The sequence below is a fragment of the Camarhynchus parvulus genome, chromosome 3, assembly GCF_901933205.1.
Source record: "Camarhynchus parvulus chromosome 3, STF_HiC, whole genome shotgun sequence".
NCBI classification, from domain to species: Eukaryota; Metazoa; Chordata; class Aves; order Passeriformes; family Thraupidae; genus Camarhynchus; species Camarhynchus parvulus.
Genome location: NC_044573.1, coordinates 41,260,482 through 41,284,874, shown reverse-complemented (window position 1 = coordinate 41,284,874; position 24,393 = coordinate 41,260,482). Strand labels below are relative to the sequence as shown.

At 42.2% G+C, this 24,393-nt stretch overlaps 1 protein-coding gene across 1 annotated transcript in view; it reads right to left on the bottom strand.

Moving 5' to 3' along the window:
- PGBD5 (piggyBac transposable element derived 5) overlaps nt 1-24,393 on the bottom strand; it is a 67,184-nt gene that overhangs the window by 23,781 nt on the left and 19,010 nt on the right. The window contains exons 2-3 of the mRNA XM_030945877.1: nt 17,218-17,645; nt 9,250-9,384 (exon numbers count right to left, since the gene is read on the bottom strand). Coding sequence (XP_030801737.1) covers nt 9,250-9,384; nt 17,218-17,645 — 563 coding nt within the window. The remainder of the gene's footprint in view (nt 1-9,249; nt 9,385-17,217; nt 17,646-24,393) is intronic.

Genomic DNA, 24,393 nt, shown 5'->3' with positions numbered 1-24,393 from the left:
CAAAGAACAGATTGTTCTAAATTTACAGCAAAGGTATTTAGTGATTATTGGCAACAAAACTAAGATTAGGTTACTAGTACGTCAGCCCAGAGACCACACATCAAACACTCAAAATCTACAGACAAGGCAGTGGAGACAGAAGATGCAGACAGATTAGTTTTGACCCTGCATTAGCTGATGAGCTGAAAATAAAGCAGGAAATCTCTCTAAGTCTATAAAAGTGTCATACACCTTACCTTCCCATATCCAGTAAATCTTAGAGTCGCTCTTGCTCCATGGTTGTTCCATGTTCCTTGTAGAGGGCTGCCTCTCCAAGGGACAGTCCTCTGGCACGGCTGCTGTGCCAGCTGGTCCCTTGCTGTGGACTGCTTTGTGTCTGCAAGCAGCTCCTTCAAAGAGCATGGCCACCATGTAACTGGCCGCCGAGGTACCACGACTTTCATATGAAGATGCTACACACTTCACAGGTTTTGTTAGCACAGTTCCCTGTGCATCTGACTGTGAATCTCAATCCCTTGCTCTGTTCACCTCCCCAGTGCCCATTACTCGAATGTCCATAGCCACTGCTGAACCTTTCCTCCTCCTCCAATGTTAGATATTCTTTCTCCTTGGGCAGTACCTTACCTATCCAAAACCAGCCTTTTTTCTTGGCACAGTATTTCATGTTTTGGAGAAGCATCATTCAAAGCTTTATCATGCCCAGCTTTATTGGGATAATGGGTGACAGCAGCACAGTGTTGGAAGGCATAAAGGCTGCTGTGAAACAGTGGCTGTGTACAGATAACTGGCAAAGGCATGGCTTCAAATATCTTTGCAAATGCCTAGGATCCCATATGGCCTTCATTTTCCCTCATCCAACTTATTTCATTCTACCTCAATCCATTAGGATCCTATCAACTGAAGCCCACAGCACTCCCTGCCTTTCTGTAATGCAGTAAAAGTGTTATTTAATAGTCAGGAATCTGCCAAAAAAGCACCAATTGCCAGAAATTGACTGTTAGACCTTCATAGGCACAGTTAGAAACTGCTCCCCCAAAATGTTTGTTAAACCATTCACAAGACCTTCTGGTTTGTCCAGGGACTTTAGAATTTTGTGTTCTTTCCATGTGCACCAACAGTAAGATATCATCAGAAGTACAGGCTCAACAACTGCTGCTGGATAACAGATGGGAGCTGCTGGCAGCAAACATCCTCTGCTTCTGTGCAGGACAGCCCAAGCAGCGCTTCTGGAATATCTGCAGAGATCTCTTTCACTGTCTATCGCTTCTAATGGCTCCTGATACATTTGATCTACAGCACCAATTGGGATAACCTGTACGGATGTGACATCATCTGTCTTAGGAGGTGACTATGGGCTGAAGATACTTAACATGCAGTGCTTTTTCTATTCATTCCTCAAGTATTTGTTGAATATTTGTCGAATATCTGTTGTTGATCAGAACAGTGACATGCTCAGTTGTGCCTTCTCTCTACCTGTGGCTGCCCTACTGCACCAGATACTTTCCAGTATGTTTTCATTACCTTCCTGTGGAAAATTCATAAGGTCTCACAGAAACTGAGTAAAAAACTGAAAACTTAGGGACAAAAGTTATATCTTGACTGCACATTTAAGAGAATATGCTCTAGAAACTGAAATATTGGTGCTTTTGCTCATATTTAAACCTCAGATGGCGTATTGAAAGCATTTGTGAATAGCACATCCCAAATACTCCACCTTCATACATAATTGAAGCACCCCAGGGTACAATTCTCAAATGAAATAGATGACATTTGGAAGCAAAAAAAGGGCAGAGATAGTAATAAAAAGAAGGAAGATTTTGAAAGAGATATTGTGCAAAAATATTTCACAAAGGGCAGATCCTAAACAACCACAAAACAGAAGCCATGTTTTTAGATGACAGCTATAAAAGCAAGATAAAAAAGTAAAGTAGTCATGATTTTTCGATCCTTGATAGCTATTGAAAAAATAACTTTATTTTTTCTACAGGCTTCACAGCCCACCCACAACTGTGCATTCCTAGCACTGCTTTCCAGATCCTGCCTCAATCAGTCTTCCCCTCTCATCCTAAACCTCACCTTTAACTGTTCCATTACCAACACTGCTGGGAGGTTCTCCTCTCCAGTCCCATCCCAAATCTGCTGCAGTTCATACTCTCTCCTTCTTTAATGATCTCTTCCCAGACAGCTCTTGTCTAGCAGATATTGGCACCAGTGGTGGTGCTCTTACTGAGGCCAGATCTTTTCATTTGTTCTAGCCTCTCTTCATTCTCTTCCTGCTGCTCTAAAGGCTATTTTCTAAAGGGTATGCAAGAACATACCATTTTCCCAACCTGTTCCCAGCTAGTTCCTGGTGTTCCTAACAAAGCTCTTTACTTGATCCTATTCTTTTCCCCCTCTGCATTCTATTTAGAATTATTTCAATCTGCATTAACACTCATGGATGTAGCTAACATCATTGTGCTGTGGAGTGACAAACATCTGTTCTGCTTGCACATATTCTTTAAAGTTTCTAAAAAGATCTTTGTGAGACTGGCAAAAAGATGCTGGTAGAGTTGACAATGCAAGTCCAATGTGGCTTAGAGTTCTTTGCTTTTCTTTCCTTGATTTCTTTGTCACTGAGGGCACAACAACATCTTACCTGCATGGCAGATTGGCAACCCATGGGTCAACAAATGCAGATTTTGCTCTGTACCCTCTCCCAGGCAGCCACATCTAGTTTAGGCAGATTCATTTTCTCTAACAGCTCCATGTAAATAATTTTCTATTCTTTCAAATACCTAAGAACTGCCTGGCTTTACTCCCAATTACTGCAATCATCCTTCTTTACTTTGGCCTTGCTGAACTATATCTTGACATCCAGACAGTGCTTCACCCCTCAGATCAGTTGCCTAACCCTTTGCTTTAGCCATTCCAGCCTTCTTCCAGTTCCCTCTTCTTTGCAGCATCAAAAGGAAATCGGGCTGGAAAATGGAGACAAGCCTTTATGGTCTAGGCCTCCCCATTGATCCCCTCCTATACCATGTCAGTATAGTGATTCCTGCTGATACTTGCCCTGTGAAGCCAAGTATCCACCAACCAATGTCACACAAGCCCACATTTGCCTCTTTCCATGCTGCCCTTCTCCTGCCTGGTTGGAAATCACCACCATCTCAGCAGAGCTCTTTACTTTTGCTCTTCAAAACCTTTCCTAGAAAGGATGCAATTCCCACAAGGCAATTGCTAATCAATGCATTGGTCCTGTTTATTCTTAATGCTACTTTTTCAGGCTCCCTCTGTGTAACTGGCAGCCCAGCTCAAGTCCATGATTGAGGCTTTGCACAACACAATTGCACAACATTGGCTCAGTTTTTCTATGAAAATTACAGCTGAGCTGTGAGAAAGTGTGTAAGTGAGGAAGTGTAAATGGGAAGGTGTATAAGTGATGCAAGGCAAGAGCAGTATAAACTATCAGAAGTGCTGTAACTGTTGAGGGGATAACACACAGCAGCTCAAGGAGGAAAATACATTAAAAGGGCGTAAAATCTTAAAGACAAAAGCAAGTGATGACAAATCAGTGACATCAAGGATCCAGCCATTTCCAAGGAGGAACCACAAGGCTGATGACTGCCCAGCCCATGCAGGCTCACCAGGAGTAGGGTTTATACTGGCACCTAGCAGTGTGTTAGTCCCAGACCTCTGCCATGTGCACTGGCCAAGAAACACTGCTGCACTCAGCCTGCTTCCAGAGTTCTCTGGGCAACCAAAATGTGTCTGAACTAAAGAGATTTGCTGTAGGAAGCTTAAGCCTCTTGCACTTAGATCCTAAACTTTCTGGGGCAGGGATTTTTTTAGTTCTGCTTATTGCACCCAGCACAAAGGGATGGGATCCATGAGGAGCATTCCTACAGCAAACCTATTAATTACAAAAAACAGGAGGATCTGGTGCTTTAAGTCTCCTTCCCCAAGCAGAGTTGCACTGAATACAGCTGCAGAAGGGACACAACTACGCAGGAAGTTTTATTGTCATAAACTCCACACAGCTCAGATAGGAACTAAAAATAACTTTCATTCACATTTGAATATAGACACTAAGACTGTATGTGAGCTGTGACAGATATTTGCATTAGATCACATTTAGGTTTGGTTTCCTATTCATTTAGAAACATGGTAAGATTGTAAAGTCCATAAAAATGAATAGGACTGGCCCATCACACATCTGCAAAATACCTTCCCAGTTAACACTGGTGAGCAAAACGATAATTGACTTTTAACTGAGATCTGGGATTCTCAGATGCTGACATTACAGAACCACAGGCATTAAAAAGCCAGAGCTGGGTGGGAGCCAGAGGAAGAAAGCAGATAGGATTTTCCAGTCACCAGTGGCTGACAAAGGAAGGTGATCAGGCTTCCTGGGATCCCCTCATAGACAAAGCCTGACCTTGAGAACCTCCTCAAAGCAGCTGCTACATCTGTGTGTTCCAGATGAACTGTTCTAGCAATAGAGGAATTATCAGGGCCCTGTTTAAAGAAATGCAAGGGCTCAGACTAATCTCTAAACAGAACTTAAATAGGCTGAAACACCAACATTTCTGAGCAGCTTATTAAACAAGTGCACAGATGGCCAACTCTCCTGCAACTCTGACCTTGAAAACAAAACTGACTCCAGGTTTATTTACCCGTCCCTTTCCCATTGACTGAATGCACTTATGTGGTGTGTTGTGAAATTATAAATACTTTGGGGCACAATCTCAGTTTCTCTAAATTCTGGAAGTTCTTACTCTGTAAAATCAATGGGGTTATGAAGTATTCAAGTTGGCTGTAGCTACCTTGTCTGACACGAACTACAGCATATACTATAGAAGCATGGTGTTTATACTGTTTGGAGGGTTTTTTTGCTGCCACTGAGAGCTCTGCCATTGATCTGTGGAGCAACCTCAGACATCTCCCTTCACTGAGACTGCTGCTCTTTGCACAGAGAGCCCTTTCTCACCCTCTCTGGCAGGGCCTACCCTGATCCAGGTTTCACTCTTTAAAGATGGCTGTCATGCAAATCACTGTTTCTTCAGGACCAAGGAAAGACTCAAGATGCAGACACACAGTACTTTTCCTTACTCTGTTCTGACTCATCACTTCATGGGAAGCAGTGGAAGGTGGAAACTCAAAGTCAGTCCCAGCACAAGGACCTAAAGGGCTTCATAAATCTGAGTAACATATTTCGCAGGCATATTAGTGAAAATGAAATGCATTATTGCAAGAATTTTCTGCCAGGGAATAAAAGCAAGTGCAGAGCCCATATATTCAGGGGCAGGGAGGAGGTGTGAGAAGGGAAAAGTCTCCATTATAGCCTCAGAAAATAAAATTAATCTCAGTGAATAGGAAAGGATATGCACATCCATAAACTAATTTTTTCCTCACCATGATACCAACTTTTAAAGCAAATAATAATGTTGATGAGTTAATTCCATTACTGCCTATCAGAGTGATTAATATTGCCTGACTGTCCCTTTGCAGGGCTCTCTACCATCTAAGTACTGTCTTTCATCTTGTTAATTGATGGCTCTTTGGGTCAGGGACTGTCTGAGGGTTACATCTGTGCTATGGGTCTGTGCTTCAGGATGAGGCGCTATGGGAATACCTTGTTCTGCCAGCTCTCCATGTGCTGGGGTTCACCAGCATCCTGTGCTTCCTTCTCCTGCAAAATGATCAGAAAACCTTCTTGTGCAGGAGGAGCTATGCAAGGACTAGGCATCACTTAGTAACAATTACTCATAACCATGTTCATTCCTTTAGAGCCACACAAGAAGTGCAAAGAGAGAGCATGATATATCCCACCAGGAGAAAATAACTAGCCCTGGTAAGGAATTTTCTTAATCATTTTTGATGAGCAGTATTGCTATATCTAAAATGAGAAATAGTCCTACCAATCATATTTATGAACCATTTTTATAATCAAGTGTTCCAGATTTTCTGAGAAAAAGAAAGAAATAAGAACTCACAAAAAAACTGACACAGCTGGAGTTTTGATTTAAATAGCATGACTTACTATTTAAATATACTCTAAGCAAATACTGGAAGAAAGACTTCTAAGCTACTTCAATAATTTAAACTGCAATCAAGACATTAAAATATTGGTTTTAAAAGTGTCTCAGTGGAAAGTAGGGAAAGAGAAGTGCTAAGTAGTATGTAGGGAAATAGATTGGAAAGAAACAAGAAATGCAAAGAGAAGATGGAGCAGAGAGGCACACCTGAAGTCCTGAAAGCTGTGTTTGTTGTTCCCCCTGAATTAGAGAGAAAGAAATGAGAAGGCCCAAGCCCTCTCCCACAGCAGCTGCTGCCACCTTGATGTCCAGTGTCAAGGGCAGATGAAAAAGGCAACAGTATCAGGGCAGTTTTGCCATCTGCTTTGCCAAAATCAGCTCTCCTGGAGCCCTTCTGAGCCCTCTGAGAGGTTTTGCTCATGTTCCCAACTGCGGCAGACATATATTTCCATTGTCTGAATAAAGTGTCCTTCCTGCATGTTCCCACTTGGCCAACTGACCGTGAAGAGATGCTCAGCCAACAAAGCTATTCACTGCAACAAGATGCTCTGCTTGAGATTTTCTGAAGCAGAGATATAATCTGAAATTTTGCATCCATCTTAAAACAATTAACTGTCAGGGTGCAATCAAGTTATCTGAGTACAGAAGAGAGAAAATAAGTCTAATATTCATACATTATTTATATTATCAATATATAAGCCTATGCACCTTCTTATGTCCACAAGAAGCATGTGAGCTTTATGCCATTTCTGTTCCATGAATGGCTTATTGGGCTAGATTTTTAACCAAATGCCATTTCCTTTAAAAAGTAAATGACAAGCCATCAAAAAGAAGTGTTTACTCATATCCAAAAATTTGGTTCAAAGTTTTGTTCACAAGAACAAGCAGGAACAGAATTTGAGAAGACAAACAGCTGAAACTTCTAATATTAACAACTGACCTGTGAGCTGCCAACCAGAGTTCACACAGTAACTCAGCATGTGGCATATTCATTTTTCATTAGGAAAAACCAACCAATCTTTTTCATTGTAGGAAAAGCAGAACACTTGGAAAACTAAGACGTCTCCTCAGATGCAATTTTTTTTAACACCAGGCTTGGGGGATTGGGGGACATTGTTTTTGGCCAGGAGCATCACAGATCTCTTGAGGTTCCTTTTGTCCCTGAAAACCTGTCACATCTAGGTTTCTCCTGTCTTCTGTCTGGGCCTACCTTTTACAGATACATATTATTCAGATTTTTGAAACTGAATTATCCTGATTTATGATGTGTTGATAGTCGTATTTTATCTTGGATAAAAGGACCTCAAAGTCATCTTGTGGAAGCAGTGAGGGAGGGAATACACCCAGACAGTATTACAGAATATGCACATTCTGAAGGTTTTTCCAACAGCTGGCAGGTGATAGACAAGTCAGTCAGTAACTATCAGAAAACAAGTCCTTTCTTCGTGATGGCAGCTTCACAAGAGATGGAAGGAAAGGTGTATACATGAAGGGAAAAGCATTGGATTTATTTCTGGTTTAGATCAATTTTCTCCCTTTGTTTAACACAGAAAAAAAAATCAAGACCTCTGTTTTAATACTCTAAATACATCAAATAACCACCAAAAATGCTCTGGACTCTGCAAAACTTGTAAGTTTGAATGAACATAGCATTTCAATCATATGATAATTGAGGTTACCCATCCTCCCCAAATCAAGTTTTTCCATTTCAGCCTGAAGGTATAGTCTTTTTCACTGGTCCCTAAGGTCCCTTTCACCCAGTCATTTCAGCATGTTGATAATGACAGCCAAGTCAAGGAATGAAAATAGAAGGCAGCTGGTAAGATAATCCTGGACGTCATCCGGATGCAAGTGAAGCATGAGCATCTAATTCATTAAGGGAGTGGGAGGATTAGGGTGGTGCTGAGCATCTATTCTGTTTAATTTGACATTCCATTAATCTAGCCTCTCAGTGGACAGGACAGGAGGTGCAACATAATTATGGCTCAGAATCTGAAACCTCTGGCATGTCTGAAGACTCACTTTTGTGGCAGTTGGCTGGGGGGAGTGTGGCAAGAGATGAGCAGACTTTGTGCTCGCTGTACCCACTTCAGTAATAAACTGCATGTAGGACTGGTGAAGCTCTCCTTGGAGATCAAAGACAATGCCTCTATATAGCAAATTACTTTCCAAGAGCTTTGAGAGCAGAAACTTCCAAGGATGCTTCACAAGGTGAGTCTATTTTGTATCAGACAAAATAGCTGCTTTAAAAGCTAGGTGGAAGAGGTAGGATCCTAAATTTCTTCTCAGAGTGAACAGCATTGCTGAAAACACACACCCGTGTTCCCAGTGAGCCTCCTTTCCTGCACAGCTACTCAAACAGTCATAATGATTCACCAGCCAAATCCTGCTCTGAACCAATGCTCAACTGCAGCAAATCCACAGGCCCTGTTCTGACATGTATTCAGCCTTAGCAAGCAGTGTGCACATCCTACCTCTGTGCCACCACCCTGGAACATGTGGGATGCAACGCTTTCACAGGAGCTCTTGGGAGAAAGAAATATTGGTAAACATCTGCCCCTCTAAGCATCAAAATAAATGACCAGATTTTTCAAGGGTTCTCAAAATACATCAGCTATTGGGGAATCTGAGAATTTGAGAAGATGTTCCTGATGCCTTACAACAATACAAACAAACACTTTAACGTCTCTCACTCCAGCTGACATCTCACCTTGAAGTCACATCAGATTTTACTGCTTTGATTGAGAGGTAGATGTGTGAAAAGATGTGTAATAGGGGCTCCCACTAATATGTTTCTCACAGAAAAATTGACATCTTGGTACCATATTGATTTAGGCTATTGGACACTGCTGGCTAGCACAGGTGCAGTATTCTAGAGAAAAAATCTGACTCATTCAAAATTACATAAGTCACAGTACCTAGACATTTAGATAAACTTAGGATATACAGACAGACCTTTTAACTGCATTTCACTGTAATTAGCTGAAGGCTGGCAGCCAGATGGACAGCATTAGAGACAGAAACTCTCAATTAAATCATACAGCAAGCAAAGCATCAGGAACTTGTCATCATTGTCCGCCACGTCTCGTATCCGCAGGAGTCAGACGCCTCCTGCATTCAGACTGCAGCCCCCAGCCAGGTAACCAAGAGAAGCGACTGTTACCTTTGGTCCTGCAATACATTTAAGGGCCTGCTGGAACTGGCTGAAGACATTTGAAGAGGTAAAACCCACCTGGCAGATGAAACCAGTGGATGAGCACTGCCGAACCCAAAGACTGAATTTCCTCTTTTTCCTCTTGCGCAGCTCCCTCTCTGTACAGGTCGCAATGAAAACAGGATCCTCATCTATCAGGGGCTCATGTAGTACCTGAAAGTGGCAAGAAAAGAGGCAGGGAAAGAAATGTAAGAATACATGATTGATAAAAAACCAGTGCTTTAATTGCTTTCAAGGAAATACAACCCTTGCACTGTGCTTGTGTGCATCACCCCAACAAAGAATCAAACCCATTTTTGTTTGATGCTACCATCCAACAAAACCCAAAGCCTGGCCAAGCACACCCCATTATGGATAGCTGCTCTACATGTAACTGGCAAACATTGCAAGGCACAGCTCTCACTTCTTACTATCTGCTACAGTTCAACATCCCTCCAAAATTATGCAGGGGATGGGGCAGGGAGAGTGGATTTTTAGCAGCATCCTTCTCCATGCTTCTTCATAAGCTTCATATTGTTTGGCAGAATATCTTCTACCCAAACATCCCTCACAATTTGTTGCAAAGTACATTCCTTGGTTATAGCAAAGGAAAACACATAATAAAGAGAGAGAGAAGTTAAGGGAGAAAAAGATGCTTTCTGCTGCCACTTGAGGAGGTGGTGAAGAGACAGAAAATATTTTTCCTAGCAGCAGCAGCAGCTTTAGGGAAGTCTCTCTGGCCTCAGGAGCCGAAAAAATTGTCAAAAGGAGGCAAGGCTAAACCACCAGAGGCAGGAGTAGAAAAAGATAAGACAGACTGGAGCAAGTAATGAACACCTGAGAAAATGAAGCCGTTTCTGCATTCTGCATTCAGATGTTTCTTAAAACTGTTTTGTTACACTTCTCTCCATTAATTTAGCAGCAAAACTGAAGTGCGATACCGCTAGGTATCACGTTGTGGGACTCACCTATAGAAAAGTACCAGTAGCTCCCCACAGCTCACAGGCAGCTGTGCATAACATACACACACCTGAGTGCACAATGTGCAAGTTGTTTAGCAAGCCACTTGTGAAAGTACAAAGACTTGCAAACTGTTGAAAGGTCTCAGCTGATGAATGTTGGCCAAATTCAGACACGTACATCTAAATCAGAGCAAGTCACTGCAGGCTCCCCTCCTTGTACGTGTGGGGAAAGCAGTCCCAGCAGGCCATAATTCATATCCTTGTAAAGGCATGCAAAATAGTCAGATGGGTTATAATTTAAAGGAGTCTGTTCTTTTCCAGTGACCATCCCTCCAGGAGACAGGCTCAGATACAGGCATGCAGAGGCTCCCACCCTCAGACAAAGCCTTTCCACACCTGCATGTGTGCTACTTTAGTGCACATCCGTGCAGTCAGTGGCAGAAATGAGAACAAAGCCGCACTAAACCTAGGAGTGACACTTGTAGGAGAGATGTGGTGGGTGAGCAGTTAAACACCAGAGATGAGCAGCTGCTTGCCTCCTGAACACAAGATGTTTGCTGAAGATCACTCTGTCAGCCCAAAATAGGCACCCGTGCCCTCCCCATGCAGTGATGGCTGCACACTGTCATTTATACGCACTCCACTTCATAACAACTCATGAAACATTCACAGGACCATCTGAAAGCACTCTTGCAAAATGTTCAAATTATACACCAAAATGCAGATGTGAGCAAGGAGAGCTGCACACAAAGCTATTTGTTCTTCCAGCTGCAGCTGCCCTGTTTCCCCACTGAAGCCAAATCTTCCTTTCTCAAGGTCCACACAGAACACAACCCTCCCTATCGAAAGGCCATCCCTATCTAAAGTGGGGCATTTCCCACTTCTGCCTCAGAGGATTCTGAACAGCATTTTGCAAACAGTAAACTTGCCCTTATTCGCTTTTGCCTTTCGGCTTCTCAAGGGCAGAGGGAAGGAGCACATCCTTGGGATAGGGTCAGATACATGGTTAAGAATTTCTCAGCTTCTGGAAAGGCTCTCTTACCTGCTAGATCCCATTGAGTGGTGTGGTTCCACTGTTATAATCTCCCCTGCTGTAGGATGGAGAGCAGCAGAAAGAAAAGGCTGTATAAGCATCACCCTAGGACATCTTCTACCCTCTGTCATTAGCTTCTTTCCCTCTGCACCACAGCATTAACTCTCCTTGCAGCAGCTCTACTGCATCCTGTTTACCCTTCACACTCTTTCTGCCTTCTGTGACACAGTAAGGCCTGTCAGCCTTACATTTAGAAAGCAAATCTGAATATTTAAAACCTCTCTCCATCTTCCTTTGTTCCTCTGTACTGAATGTAAGTAATTTCTCTGTAAGTTCCAACTCAACTTTTGTGAAGAGGGGATAAAAATGTGAACAGACTAGGGAAAGATCTGCTGTCACTGCAAAGACAAAATGTGGAAATCCAAGGAAAATAAACTGAAAACCCTGGAGCTTCCTTCAGAGAGTGGGGTACAAGGGGTTTTCACCCCTCCACATGCAACCACTGCTTCAACAGCTGTAAAGAACTTTGCAAGCAAAGCGCTGTATGGGCTGTGCCTGCTCCTGGCACTGACATGGTGTTTTTACAACAAAAGTTGGCCCTGTTGCTACTGGTCCATCCTATTAGTTTGTTCACCCTCCTGTATTCTCAGTCTCCCTGCTTTTCCTGTAATCTCAAATCCATCTATTTGCCAAATCCCCATGCAAAGTTGTATTTGCTCCCTCTCTATTCCCCATTCTTGCTGTTGCTGCAATACACACTTTTACAGGAGTGAGCTTACTGCCCCCATGGCATATTCTTTCCTGCTTCTCATCTTCCTTGACAAAAATCTACTTTCAGGCTTAATTACTCCTACACATATTCCTGGCCGCCTCTTCACCATCTTTTTCTCACTCCCCAAGTGCTCCCCTCTTCCTAGTCTGACTTCCTATGATGCAAGATAGTTTGTGGATTTCTTCAGAGAAATCATCCCCATTTTCTTCTCTCAAATTCCCAGTTCTGTTCAGATCTTAGAAGTTCTTCATCTAGTTGTTTTGCTCTCCTACTGCTATCAATTTCCTTTCCTTTTTCCTTTTCCTTTCTTTTCCTTTTTCCTTTTCGTATAGTAATCCTTATCCCTGATAGATCTACCTGCCAAACCTTCACTCTTTGTTTTCCCCCCAATACGTATGTGCACTCCAAGTGTTGCAAAGGCAAGATTCCAAGATGGGACTCCATCAATTGCTCTGTCTCACAATATCTTTCACTAAATGAGCAAAACAGCCACTGTCAGGAGTGCCTTTCTTTCTTCTCCATTTCAGACCATTTCCAATGCTCTTTCCACACCAAAATTCCACCCATCCTCTCTCACCAGAGCCCAAACAGGCTTGTAGACAAAGCCCTGAATCACTAAGTCTTTTGTACTTGGAACTCCTGGACTCCATATACTTAGATAATGAACCAACATATCCAGAAAACATGTCCCCCTCAGCTCCATGGCCATCCACAACACAGGCTGTCTCTTCAGCCTGTCTCCTGGAGAAGCTGCCTCAGCTTGCCTTGTCTCTGGCTTTTGGTGGGTACCATCCAGCTGCAGAGGCCCCCTGGTAACTGTGTCTGGATGCACAGTCAGTCATTCCTCCTGCAAGGGTAGCTCATGCTTCTGCCTCTCTGCTCCAAAGCTCCTCCTGTCTAATCTAAATTCTCTTGCTGGTGTCTGACATCTCTGCTTGCATATCTAGCTGCCAGTTCTGATTCCATTATGCTGCATTTGAGAGCATCTCCCTTCCTTTAAGAACCCCTCAGCATTTCCTTTTTTGGTCATTGCAGACATCCCTCTCCTCCTGCTGCAGATATCACTGGCTAGTGAATCTGAATGTCAGTCTTTACCTCCTACTTGCAAAATCTCCTCAGCCAGGCAATGCCTGCATTTTCCATGCTTTCTGAGTAAGAGCTCTAAAATGGCACTCATTTTAGAGTAATAACCCACCCAACCAGATACGTTTACATCCAAACCCCTCAATCATCCTGCAACAGCTTTACTTTTATTCAACATAATGCAATCTTCTTCTACAGACTGCTGCTGGAAAGCCATTTTCCTAGTCCCTCACGCTGACCACATCACTTTTCTTTATTTCTCTATCATAGTTCTTCTCCAGTATATCAGACAGATTCCTTCTCTTCTCATTTTTGAAGTCCTGCTTGGCCTATCCACATTTTACAGCTCCTCTCTGCCATCATTCAAAGGTTAACTCTGTCTTCCAGTGGAGCCATGATTCCATGCTACTCTGCCCATTTGTTCAGTCACCAATCAATCCTCTTAAGAAACAAAAAATCGGTTCTTATAGCACTCCATTACCATTAGGTAATTTAAAAATAGCAATGAAGTTTCATCATTTTCTGTTGCCAAACTCTCCCTAAAATCTGGCATCACGAAAGGATCAACTGGCCAAGAGCTACAGGACATCAGAAGTTTACCTTGCAACTCAACATTCCTATTGCTCCTCTGTCTGTCTTTCTCTTGCTCAACGTCTTATACTTGGCCAGCATTGTCTGAATATTTATGTATTTGTGTTACTCTCACAGAAGCTCTAAGACAGAATGATTCACATTTGGGACCAGCACCCTTAACTCCTAAAGAATCATTTTGAGAACAGGAAATCTGAAATATAGAGGTGCAGCACAAACAAGGTCTTATAATTTGGAAATACCCAACATCAAATGAACATATAAGCATGAGGACAGAAAAGCAAGTTGGTTTTGCCCCTCTATGTTTTCAAAGAGGCTGTCATCTAAAGCTGTGAGCTGGATTGGAACAGCTATGTTGAAACTGCTTAGCTGTACCCTATGATACCATCAAGAGTGAAACACAAAGAAGCTGCCCAGTAATTGGCCAAAATTGAGCACCATGCCCTTAGAGCAAGAGGTTGGACTTACATCTCTCTTTTTGCCAGGGCATTCACTCCTGCTGGAGATAGGAAGGTGACCGTTCCCAGCTAATATTTCACTGGGCAGATGCAAAACTGTTTGGTTCCAAAACATCAAAGAGAAGGTACCTAACTAGGAGAAGGAAGCAGAGAGAACCTGGAGTTATGTTCCTGACCTCTCCCACACCAGTCAGGGGCAGCCAGAGACAGCAAACCTGTCTAGCCACATCCTGCTGATGAGCATATAAACACTCAGCAGGCACAGAAGGATATTTGAGCAGTGATGTTATTTTCCCTGCACTCCTCTGGTTTCTGGAATTCAGTGTATATCCTTGGCAGGTGAGTACCCTTGAATTTGTTGCTCTATACCTCCCAAGTGCAGGCAGGGCATCCTCCCTACCTTCAGGCTTGCAGACAGTAGCACAGCTACAAAGATAAGTAGCAAAGAAATAACGCTGCTAACAAGAACAGACCCAAATCACCACCTCTTGTTGCTCAGGTAGAGGCAGATGATGCTGAGGAGGGGTAAGATGCAGAGAATATTCCTGCCATTTTTTTTTTACCAACCAGAACACCATTTTTTAAACTTCAGAAACTACAGCTAGCACTGCTGATGCACAATTAAAATGTTCTGGACTTTCAATTCCTTCATAAGCTGGAGAGTAATTATTTCCTTTTGTTTGCTCAGTATATTTAGCAAAATAATTATAATTCACTAGATTGTCTTTGTTTTGGTATACTGGCATCGTTCTTTCTCCCTGTTTCCTTTCATAGCAACTGTGGTGTTATTTTTACAGGCACATTTGTGGGGGGGAGGGGTCACAGACAAGAAAAAAACCCCCTATTTTCTGACAGAAGTTCTACTTGAAGAATCTTTTCTAGCTCTCAAAAAAGAAAAGATCAAATCTATAGAAGAAATAACTGTGAAGGCAGATGTTGTAGTGCCTGCTGGATGCAGATTGTCCCTGCTCTGTCTGTAGGGGTGAGTTAAAAATGGCATCTTCCTAATCTGTGCTCTGTGAGTCCACACTGCCAGAGGAAAAAACTCAGTGACAAGCCTACCCATAAGCCCAAACAGTCCTGCTGCATTCAACTGAGCTGTGGTTTAGCTGTTTGATGCCACTTAGAAGAAAGTAGCATAAAACTTGTGGGTCAGCAACAAGCCACCCAGGTACCACAAGTTTCATGTTTAAGATACAGATGTACCCTAAGCAACAAATCCATTCTGAACTTGGGATTTCAGGTATCACTGATCACAGAAACCTGGGCCCCCCTTTCCAACTGGCTTTCAGAGGCAGAACTTCCAAAAGCCCATCTAAGTGGTTCTTTCCCCTCATATTTCCATTTCTTTGTAACTGGCTTATTTTTAATTATTTCTGGTATTTCTCACTGGGCATTCTGGGTTTGATGTTTACTGCAGTCTGAATTCAAGACAATTTGCAGGGAGAGGTCTTTCCTGCTGCTTTGAGCAGATGGGGTCCTCATCTCTTGAGGCAAGCAGTGTGCTGCCCTGACTGATGACACCCAGGAGGATGTCACGCACAAGGCTCCTTTCAGAAAGAGGCCTGGAACATCCCCCAGAAGCTTACTGGAGGTACACTAGGGTATTTTTAACAACAGATTCAAAACCTTATTCTTTCTCACAGGGTTATTTTTGAAGCTGTATTTAGTGCTTTTTGTTCCACTCAGTATCACTGAAACATGCTGCATAGAAATCACTGACGTAAACACTGACAAAGGAGCAGAGAAGTGGAGGAGTAAGGAAGAAAATGGGGCTGTCTCTACCTCTTCCCCCTTATTTTTTTAAGTAGCATCTCCTTACCAAGCTCAGGATAATAAAACATTTTGCTTGTGAAGATTTAGATATTTTGCCACTGCAAACAGGGTGCTGTGATTTCATCAATTCAGTTCTCAAGCCTTACTCAGGATGGGGAATGGGAGAAAGGATATACATGCAAATAAAATCTTATCCCTTAATGGATTTGCACTCACAGTGTGTGCCACAGCACACCATTATAAGCATTTGCATTAGACACAGTGATCAATTTCTGAAGCCTTTATCTTCTGCCCATTGAAGTCAGCAGCCGTAAGGATTAGATTTCATATATTTAAGGGAGCTCAGTCCCAACAATTCCACGTTTCTCATTGCCTGTTTTGTCTTAATGGAAACATACGTTGCATAACTTAGAGAGAACACTCTTCCCTCCTCCCTTCTCTACCTTAACAGCTTTACAGGCAGCTGTGCTCTCATGGGTTATATAGGTATGATTTTTATTGTCTATAAAATAAACTGTAATCACTCGCCATTTATTTTAGGCACACTTCAATGGGTGTGTAGCATCTATGCCTTCATTAATTTTGTGCAGTGTGAAAAAATGGGATGCTTCAGAAGGGAAAGAGGAAAAATAAGAGGACTATGGATACAACACCCTTTCCAAACGGTTATTTGAAATATTTATGTTCTGGAAATAGAGAATTGATTGAAAAGTTGGATCAAGCAGTAACATATTTCATGCTTATTCTGTTTTCTTTCTGGATTTCTGAACACAACCAGTAGCAACAGCTTCAAAAGCAGATAATTTGTATTGAATGAAGTTTAAATAGATTATGGTGAATATGAAAAGATTTTCACCTGTCCCCCTTTGAGGAAGGGCAGTGTTACTGGACCATACAGCAAGCACCTACTGCTAAGGTCAGGGACAGCCACCTTAGCAAATTCAACTCCTCCACCCCACTCAGCCTGCTTCCCTCCAGCCCAGCTGTACCAGCTCTGACCCTTCTACCCTTGCACAACCTGCAACCTCCCATCCTCAGGATAGCAAAACCTAGTGCCAGCCTCACTGAGCAGTGTCCAGGCTTGTTTAGGTCACTAAAGCAAACAGCTCCAGCTCAGAGAGCACCACTCCCACTGAAACCTGTTTGGTGCCTGCACTGACAGACACTGATGAGCACTCACACAGGACAGTGCTGCTTTCTCGCTTCATGGAGGCACTGCAGCACAGCTTCACACTGGGAAGCCCCAGCTTTCCCCAGGCAGCTGTGCTGTGTACTTTCTGTCCCAGTGAGACAACCAGGTCAGATGTTCCCTGCCAACAGCTTAACTCTTACCTGGGCTTGTGAAGGTCTGAAAGCAGAGTCAAAGCCATTCTGCAGAGAGTCCAGAAAAGGCTGGATTTTGTAGAGGCTATGCGTTGTCTGGCTCGAGCGGAAGGCCACAATGTGGAAGTACTTCAGAATCTTCTCAAACCTTGATTGTGTCATGATAAGTGCAATGCTCTTGTTGCTGTAGAAGCCGCTGCTCCAGATGCTGAGAACAGACTCACAGTGGTGGATGCTGGTTGATATCATGTAGCCTAAGAAGGCCTTCATTTCTGTCAAGGTGACGTCAACCCAGGCATCGTCACTACCAAACCTCTCCTGGTATTTCTTTGCATACATGTTGGTTTGGACCACCATATTCTTTAGTACATTGTCAGGGACAAAGAGCTGAAAAAAGTCCATGGCACTGGCAGTCAAGGGCATTTTTCGTGTTGGACCTAGGATAAAAGAAGGAAAGATAGGCACATTCCTGATCACCACAAGGCATGTCTGACACCAGAAATTAAAAGCATGAATAATTTTTCTCAAATGATGGTATGTACCCATTGCCTGACAGACTTCACCAGGGAACTCCCCCGCCCCCCCATACTCTTCCTCCTCTATGATACTATACACTCTGAAAAGTTTCTCCCCCTGCTCTGCCCGCTCATTACTTTGTAGCATGCAGGCCAGTGAGACAAGCAGGCATTTTATTTCTCCACTGACACATTATCTGCAACTTTTATCCTCAGCAGCTGTTTTGGACTCTTTCTGGATAGTCTTTTATTAGTCCATATGCATGTCAAAGCAGTGCCTTCCTCCAAAGAGCCCAGAAGGACAATGTGAGTCCTCCAGAGGCAGCACTGCCCTCATCCCAGATGACATAATTCCTAGGCTCTATAACCTGATCCCACCTTTCCTCCTGCACCTCTAATTCCTGCCTAGTTCACTGTCATAATTCTGTGACTTTCATATCTGCCCCTGCTCCACACAGAGTCACATACAGGTCTATGTGTTTTTGAGTTTTGTGCCTCTGCCACCATATTGGAGTTTTATCCTGCACTCTGATATCCCCAAGAAAGCATATTACCAGAACAAGTCACAGCTACCATGTGGCTAGTGTCACTGTCCCACATCACAGGGAATATTTTTAGCACTATAATGCGTGCAGTGGTCCTCGTCCTCCCATAATGTAATAAGCCTTGCAGTCCCATGCTGTGATTACTCTAGCATTTCACTGATCTTGTACCTTCTCTGCCAGTTTCAGCTACTCCATAAGAGGAGGGTGATAAAAACAAAAAGGAGGCTCTAAGGGCTCGCAGCACTGTATAAGTTCATCCAGTCAGACACCAGATTACACTAAACTGAATTAGGAACATCAAACCCACAATACCAGGGATGCAGACAGCAGTATTTACAGCCCCCTCTCCTCTAATCCTTCCCACAAACTAATCAAGCTCCATTCCAAAAGTAGTAGTTTTCATGCTTGCACCTCGTAGTAGTGTTCTAGTTATCAGGTAAGGACAGGGAACACTCTCTATTCTACAGAAGCAGTGAAAACCAATTCCCTGAGCTGAGCAGCCTCTTCAAACACAGCAGACAGGGGAGCACTTCAAATCAGCTCTACACCTCTGTGAAAAAGACAATGTCATGGGTATAATCCCAAACCAAGAGCTGGATCCAAGAAATACTGCACCTTAGTCCAGCAGCCTTTAGCCCTGGGACTGTCTGAAATACTCTTCTAATCAAAAGGAGAAGGCATGTAGCTTCTCATTTGGAGTTCTGCCCAACAAGAGCGAGTCTTTCTTGCACTACAGTGCTGTCTGGATCTCAGCATCAGCTCTCCCCGCTGCATCAGAGCATGAGATTGACCATCACACAAGCTGGCTCTGCAAAGATCCACTAGCACATTGCTCAGGTTGCATTCTCCAGCACCCTTGTATCTCAGTTCACATTCCTAGTTACAGCAACAACTACAGCTTGCAGAAATTTTCCATGAAGGAGAACTACAAAGAATTGCATAAATATGGTGGTTGGACTTGCTCTTCAGCCTGAAGATTTAGGTGCACTCTGGTGAACTCAAGCTACTGGAAGGAGAGCAAAAATAGACTTTGAAACAACATCAAGACTTTGAAACAGTAAACCTCCAGATTGCAAAGAATGACAAAAAAGCAACCAAAACTGGATTTTTAAAAATAAAAACTATCTATTTAAAGATTACTTTCCAATTTTAATTTGTGAGATTGAGAAACTTTTAGCTGAAAGCACATTCCTCTATATTGTAAGACCAGAAGAAAGAGCCTTGCACAAATCATGTTTTGATAGGAACAGAAAATTTCAGTTTAAATGATAAAAGGTTTTTATTATCAAGTGAAAACTATGGGGCTAGAATAGATATATTTACTTCACCTTAATGGCTAGTGCAATAATAAAGCTGCTTAACAAATGTTTTCTTCTTTTGATCAGGAGGTTTATTTTCTGCTAGCACTGACTAGCACTGTTAGAGCTCACAAAAGATGCTCTATGCATGATTCTGTATCTTCATTCTTCCCCATAACTTAATCAAGTTTTTATATCCTACAGTAGGTATGGCTTTCTAATAACAACACATGGAGCAGAGTGTATTCCTAGTTCTATATGAAATCTCGAGTAACTATCAAACTCAACTCCAGTGCTCAGGCAACCTTCCAGGTAGCACACAGAGATAGTTTTTAAATACCTGGCTTCAGAAGCAGAAGCTGGAAGTAGTATTTAAGTATTTTAAATCTTGTCTATAGCAAACAAGAATTCGTAAAACGTCAAGTCTTACAAAGTGAAATAGTTGAGACTCTTGGATATGCACAATAGGTACAGGCTGGCCTCCATCTTCGGGGAGGTAAGAGCAGTCAGAAGCACAAAATATGTAATTTTGGTGTAACTAGATTTTTAGCACCTGCACAACTTTGCCTTGATAAGTGATAATGGAAACCTGACAGGTATACGGGATACAATAATCCTTCGTTACCCAGCAGTCCTGCTCCAGACACAGAGAACCTGCTACTTCCTCTCCTTCCTGGAATAAATATACAAGCTTTGTATCTCATTGGTCATGCAGAACCCACACAGCTCTAAAAAAGCAAGCTGAATCACTTTCTGACTCAAACATCAACATAATTGTTAATTAAATAAAATTATGAAAGCCCCTGTATAATCTCATTGTCTTAAAAAACAGCCTTTATTGGCAAAGTGAGGACAACTGATTCATAATTTACTGATATGCAATACAACAAGAGCAACATTGAATTTCAGTAGGAAAAGAAGTGAATTTTTAACATGAATTGAGTTTTGCATAGTTAATGACCAGCCTAAAATATTTAAATACGACTTTCTAAATACACAAATATATCCCATAGAGAGAGCCAACTGTCTGCATAAGGAACTTAAATAGCTAATTTGTACTTTTAAAGGATTTTTACATTTACTTAAATGGCACTTACCCAGAAAATACTGATATGAAGAGTTCAGCGTTTCATACATGCGCTGTTTAGCTTTCAAAGTTTTACTCAGACAAATGAAAAAGTGACTTTGCATAGTTGTCCATTCTCAGAATGATTACACAATTATGACTGTAAGTAAAATTCAGATTTTTCTCTCTCCTCTGCTATAGAGTGTTTGCATGGCATAGGGCTTCTTTAAAAGCCAGTCAGAGTTTCCAATACAAATTACAGAGACAAAGTGCAAAAGCACTCCTGGAGCGTCTGAACATGCAGCCAGACCCAGTATTCCATGCACAGTCAGGACAGGGACAGAGCTCTACTGAGTAACATCTGATTGGGCAGCACACACACCAGCACCAGAACTTTGGGCTTGCTCTAAAGTGACCTTGCAGGATGTGGAAAATAACAAACAACTTCTGTTATGATACAGCCTACACACACAAGCTCCTCTTCCTTCTCACTCTGTCTGCCAGCAAGAACTTGCCTGTGCAATCCACAGCAACCACCTTGCAAGTCATTACTGCTATTTTGACTAGTTGGTTCCATTTTCTCTTTTGCACTCAGAAGGGATGTCTCCCGCAAAGGAACATCTCCATTTGTAAGAATAGTCTCAAAATAAATGAAAAAACTAAGCATGAAAAGCCATTTGTGTGTCTGTACTGGCAATGTGACTGTGCAGCAAAAGCTGGCCCCTTGCCCTTGGAGCAGTGCAGAGCCCGATGCGGCTCAACTCGGCTCAGGGCAAACTGCAGGTGCCTCGCTGCCCCTGCTGTCTAGCAAGAGAGCAGGCTGCACAATCAACTTCTCAGCAAACATACCCACTGCAGAACACCCAGAACGATTTAAAAAAAAGTTCAGATGGAACTTTAGGCAGCCCTTGCTTGTCATCCCAAAATCTCTGGTCTTCTCTCCCGGATGAGTGCCCACCGGTCACATTCTTCCCCCTGCTTCATTCCCTTTCTAGTCTTCCTTGCTGAGCAACACATTAGGAAAAAAAAAAAGAATCCCAAATGAATTAAATGTTTTTTCCTTACTTAACTGGTTTGCAGAATTAAGTAATTTGAGAGCATTTTTAAAAGGTTCATGTATCCCTTCCCATTTTTTCTGTTCTGATTACCAATGTCAGAGTTCACAGACTCAGAATAAGGGATGGACAAAAGACAGAAAGTTTCAAAATGTACTGTAACCTATCAGTGCTTACAACATAGTATACAAATCTTAAGAAGGTCAAAAGCATCATTATTTTGGGCACAATAAATCAGATATGTAAGGAGAAAACCCAGTGAAAGAAAGTCCTTTTGCTCTGCTGTGCAAAAGACTCTGCTCTCATTCAAACTGCAATCAAGGCCCGCAATAAAATATCCCATTTCTCTGATAGGCCCAGGTGTTACCCTATGTATAATAACTCAAATTTTATGGTTTGTAAAAAAAACTTGTGCAGAACTAATCACGGCTGATTTTGAAATTAATGCAACTTCATTAAAAGCTTGGCAGACTCCAATACTTCCAAATCAGGAAGAGGAGTGGTAGAAGTATCAGTTCAAGAATTTAGAAGTAATGTTATTGTCTTCTTTGAGGAAAAATCTAACAATTTATAGCCACCCATGAGAATAGCACATTAAGCATATTACATGCAGATACATACCTAAGAAAAATCAATCCAGAAACTTTTTTTTTGGCCGTTGGGTAGTACCTTCTCCTCCAATATATGGTACAGCCTTCAAAAACCAACGTTTAAAAAGCCAATTAATTCCTTTTTCATAAGTCCAAGCAATTAGAAAGTGTTTTATATTCCTGACAAGTTACCTATGCAAAAGTGCAGAACATGATTTTTGGGTCTTATTTAGAGAACATAAAAAAATGCTGACAGAAGCTTTTCATCAGAAAATATCCATCAAAAAAATCATTATGTCTTTATGGAAGGTCAATTAATGAAATATGACAGACAGTTAAAACAATTCCTCATCTTTTTCAATGTGCAGGGAGCATTAAAAAGAGCTAAAAAATAAAAAGGGCAAGAAAACAAAAAATGATGTTTTAATATTTCCCAAGTGAATATTTTCCAGAATTTCTGTTCACACTAAGTTTCCTCATGCAACCTTTGGAAGCACTGGAGCTTATCTGGCTTGCCAGAATATCAGTCTTCATAACAGCTCTATTCTTAATGGCCTGGAAATGTACATCAGACCATCCTCAAACCATAGCTGGTTTGACAGCATTACAAGCAGCCTGTCAAGACAGCTTGAAGTAAGTTCACTTAACACTTCTTTTCTGAGTTTTATTCCAGTTTATTTCAGAGACCGCTCTCCTGTAGGAACTGGGTGGCAAGCATCCAGGTTTTTAGGATATTATGCTCCCTGTTTTTGTTCATCTTCATTAGAAAAAGGTACCAAAGCTTCAGTGACCGGCCTACTTTGCTACGTCAAAGGCATCATCCTAATATATACCAACTGTGGTTCTGACCAGTATTTTGAGTGAGTAGATGTCTGCATCTGTTATTTTGGTAGACAAATCTTAGTTTCCTTTGGGGACTGCCTTGCACAAGAATTCAATGATGATAAGAATCAGCAAGAATAAATGATGAAAACATGACCCATTCTGTGGCATTGCTTGGAAAGCCAGCTTAGGAGGAGGCAATAAAAAAAGTCAACAACCCCTAGGCAGACACTCTTGGCTTAGAAGAAACTGGACATGGTCCTTCCAAAGATGGTTCTTTTTGTAGACTGTAAGGGGTCACTCTCAGCAGCTCACGCTTCTGGGTAAGTTTCTGCAAGGTCACCTTTACAGAAACTTACTTTGCACCCTTCTGTGGGCACTCAGTAGACGCACTTCTGCTCTACATTTAGTTTCACTAAGTCTATTCCAAGCTATTTAGCAAAGTGTGATTTGCCTGCACTCTTCCAACCTTATAAATAATCCTTTGACAATGCCTCCACGGCTGCATGTAATAACCGTAGTCAAAAAATTGTTCCAAAGAGCTTCTCTGAAAGCCACTTTCTCCTCCCTCCCCGGCATTAAAAAGGATTGTTTTCTTCACAGCGTCAGCAATAAAGCGATCCACAGACTGCAGTCTGACTTTTATCCATAGAGAGCATTAAGAGCTGTGTCTAGAAGCAATCCAAGGACAAATGAAAGTGGACTGAAAACCAGCACAGAGCTGCTCTGTGCTGACTCTGGTCCTAAGACTCTCTGGCCTCCACAGCAAGCCGCACTGAGTTACTGATAAATTAAATAGAGAACTTATTTAGAAAATCAAACAGTAAAATTAATAAAGTATTTTGCAAACTAAGGAACTTCCTGCAATTCAGCTTATTTCTGTGCTGTGTACTGGATGCAGACTGTCATTCAGCTTTTTAAAGCATTATAGCAAAATCCTTGAGCATTAAGTGCAGCAGGTCAGCCTGGCATAGGTCAGGGATGAGTGATGCACTGTTCCACCAAACACAAGACAGTCTCCTCCCCTGATGAGATGGTGACCTTCCAAAGCCTGGGGTGATAACCAAGGCACCCTGCCCATTCCTCCTCCATACTGCCATGTGCTGCCAGTTCAGCCTGCAAAAGGTGAAGAACTTCAATGGGGCATCGAGACTGGGATACCAAGGGTAAATAATTTTGGCTATCACTCACTAGATTACCTGGTGTGATAAAACACTGTAGAAGTACAACTAAATTTTGGGGCATTTTCAATAGACCAAGCAGGCAGGACTTACACCTTTCTCATTGATCAAAT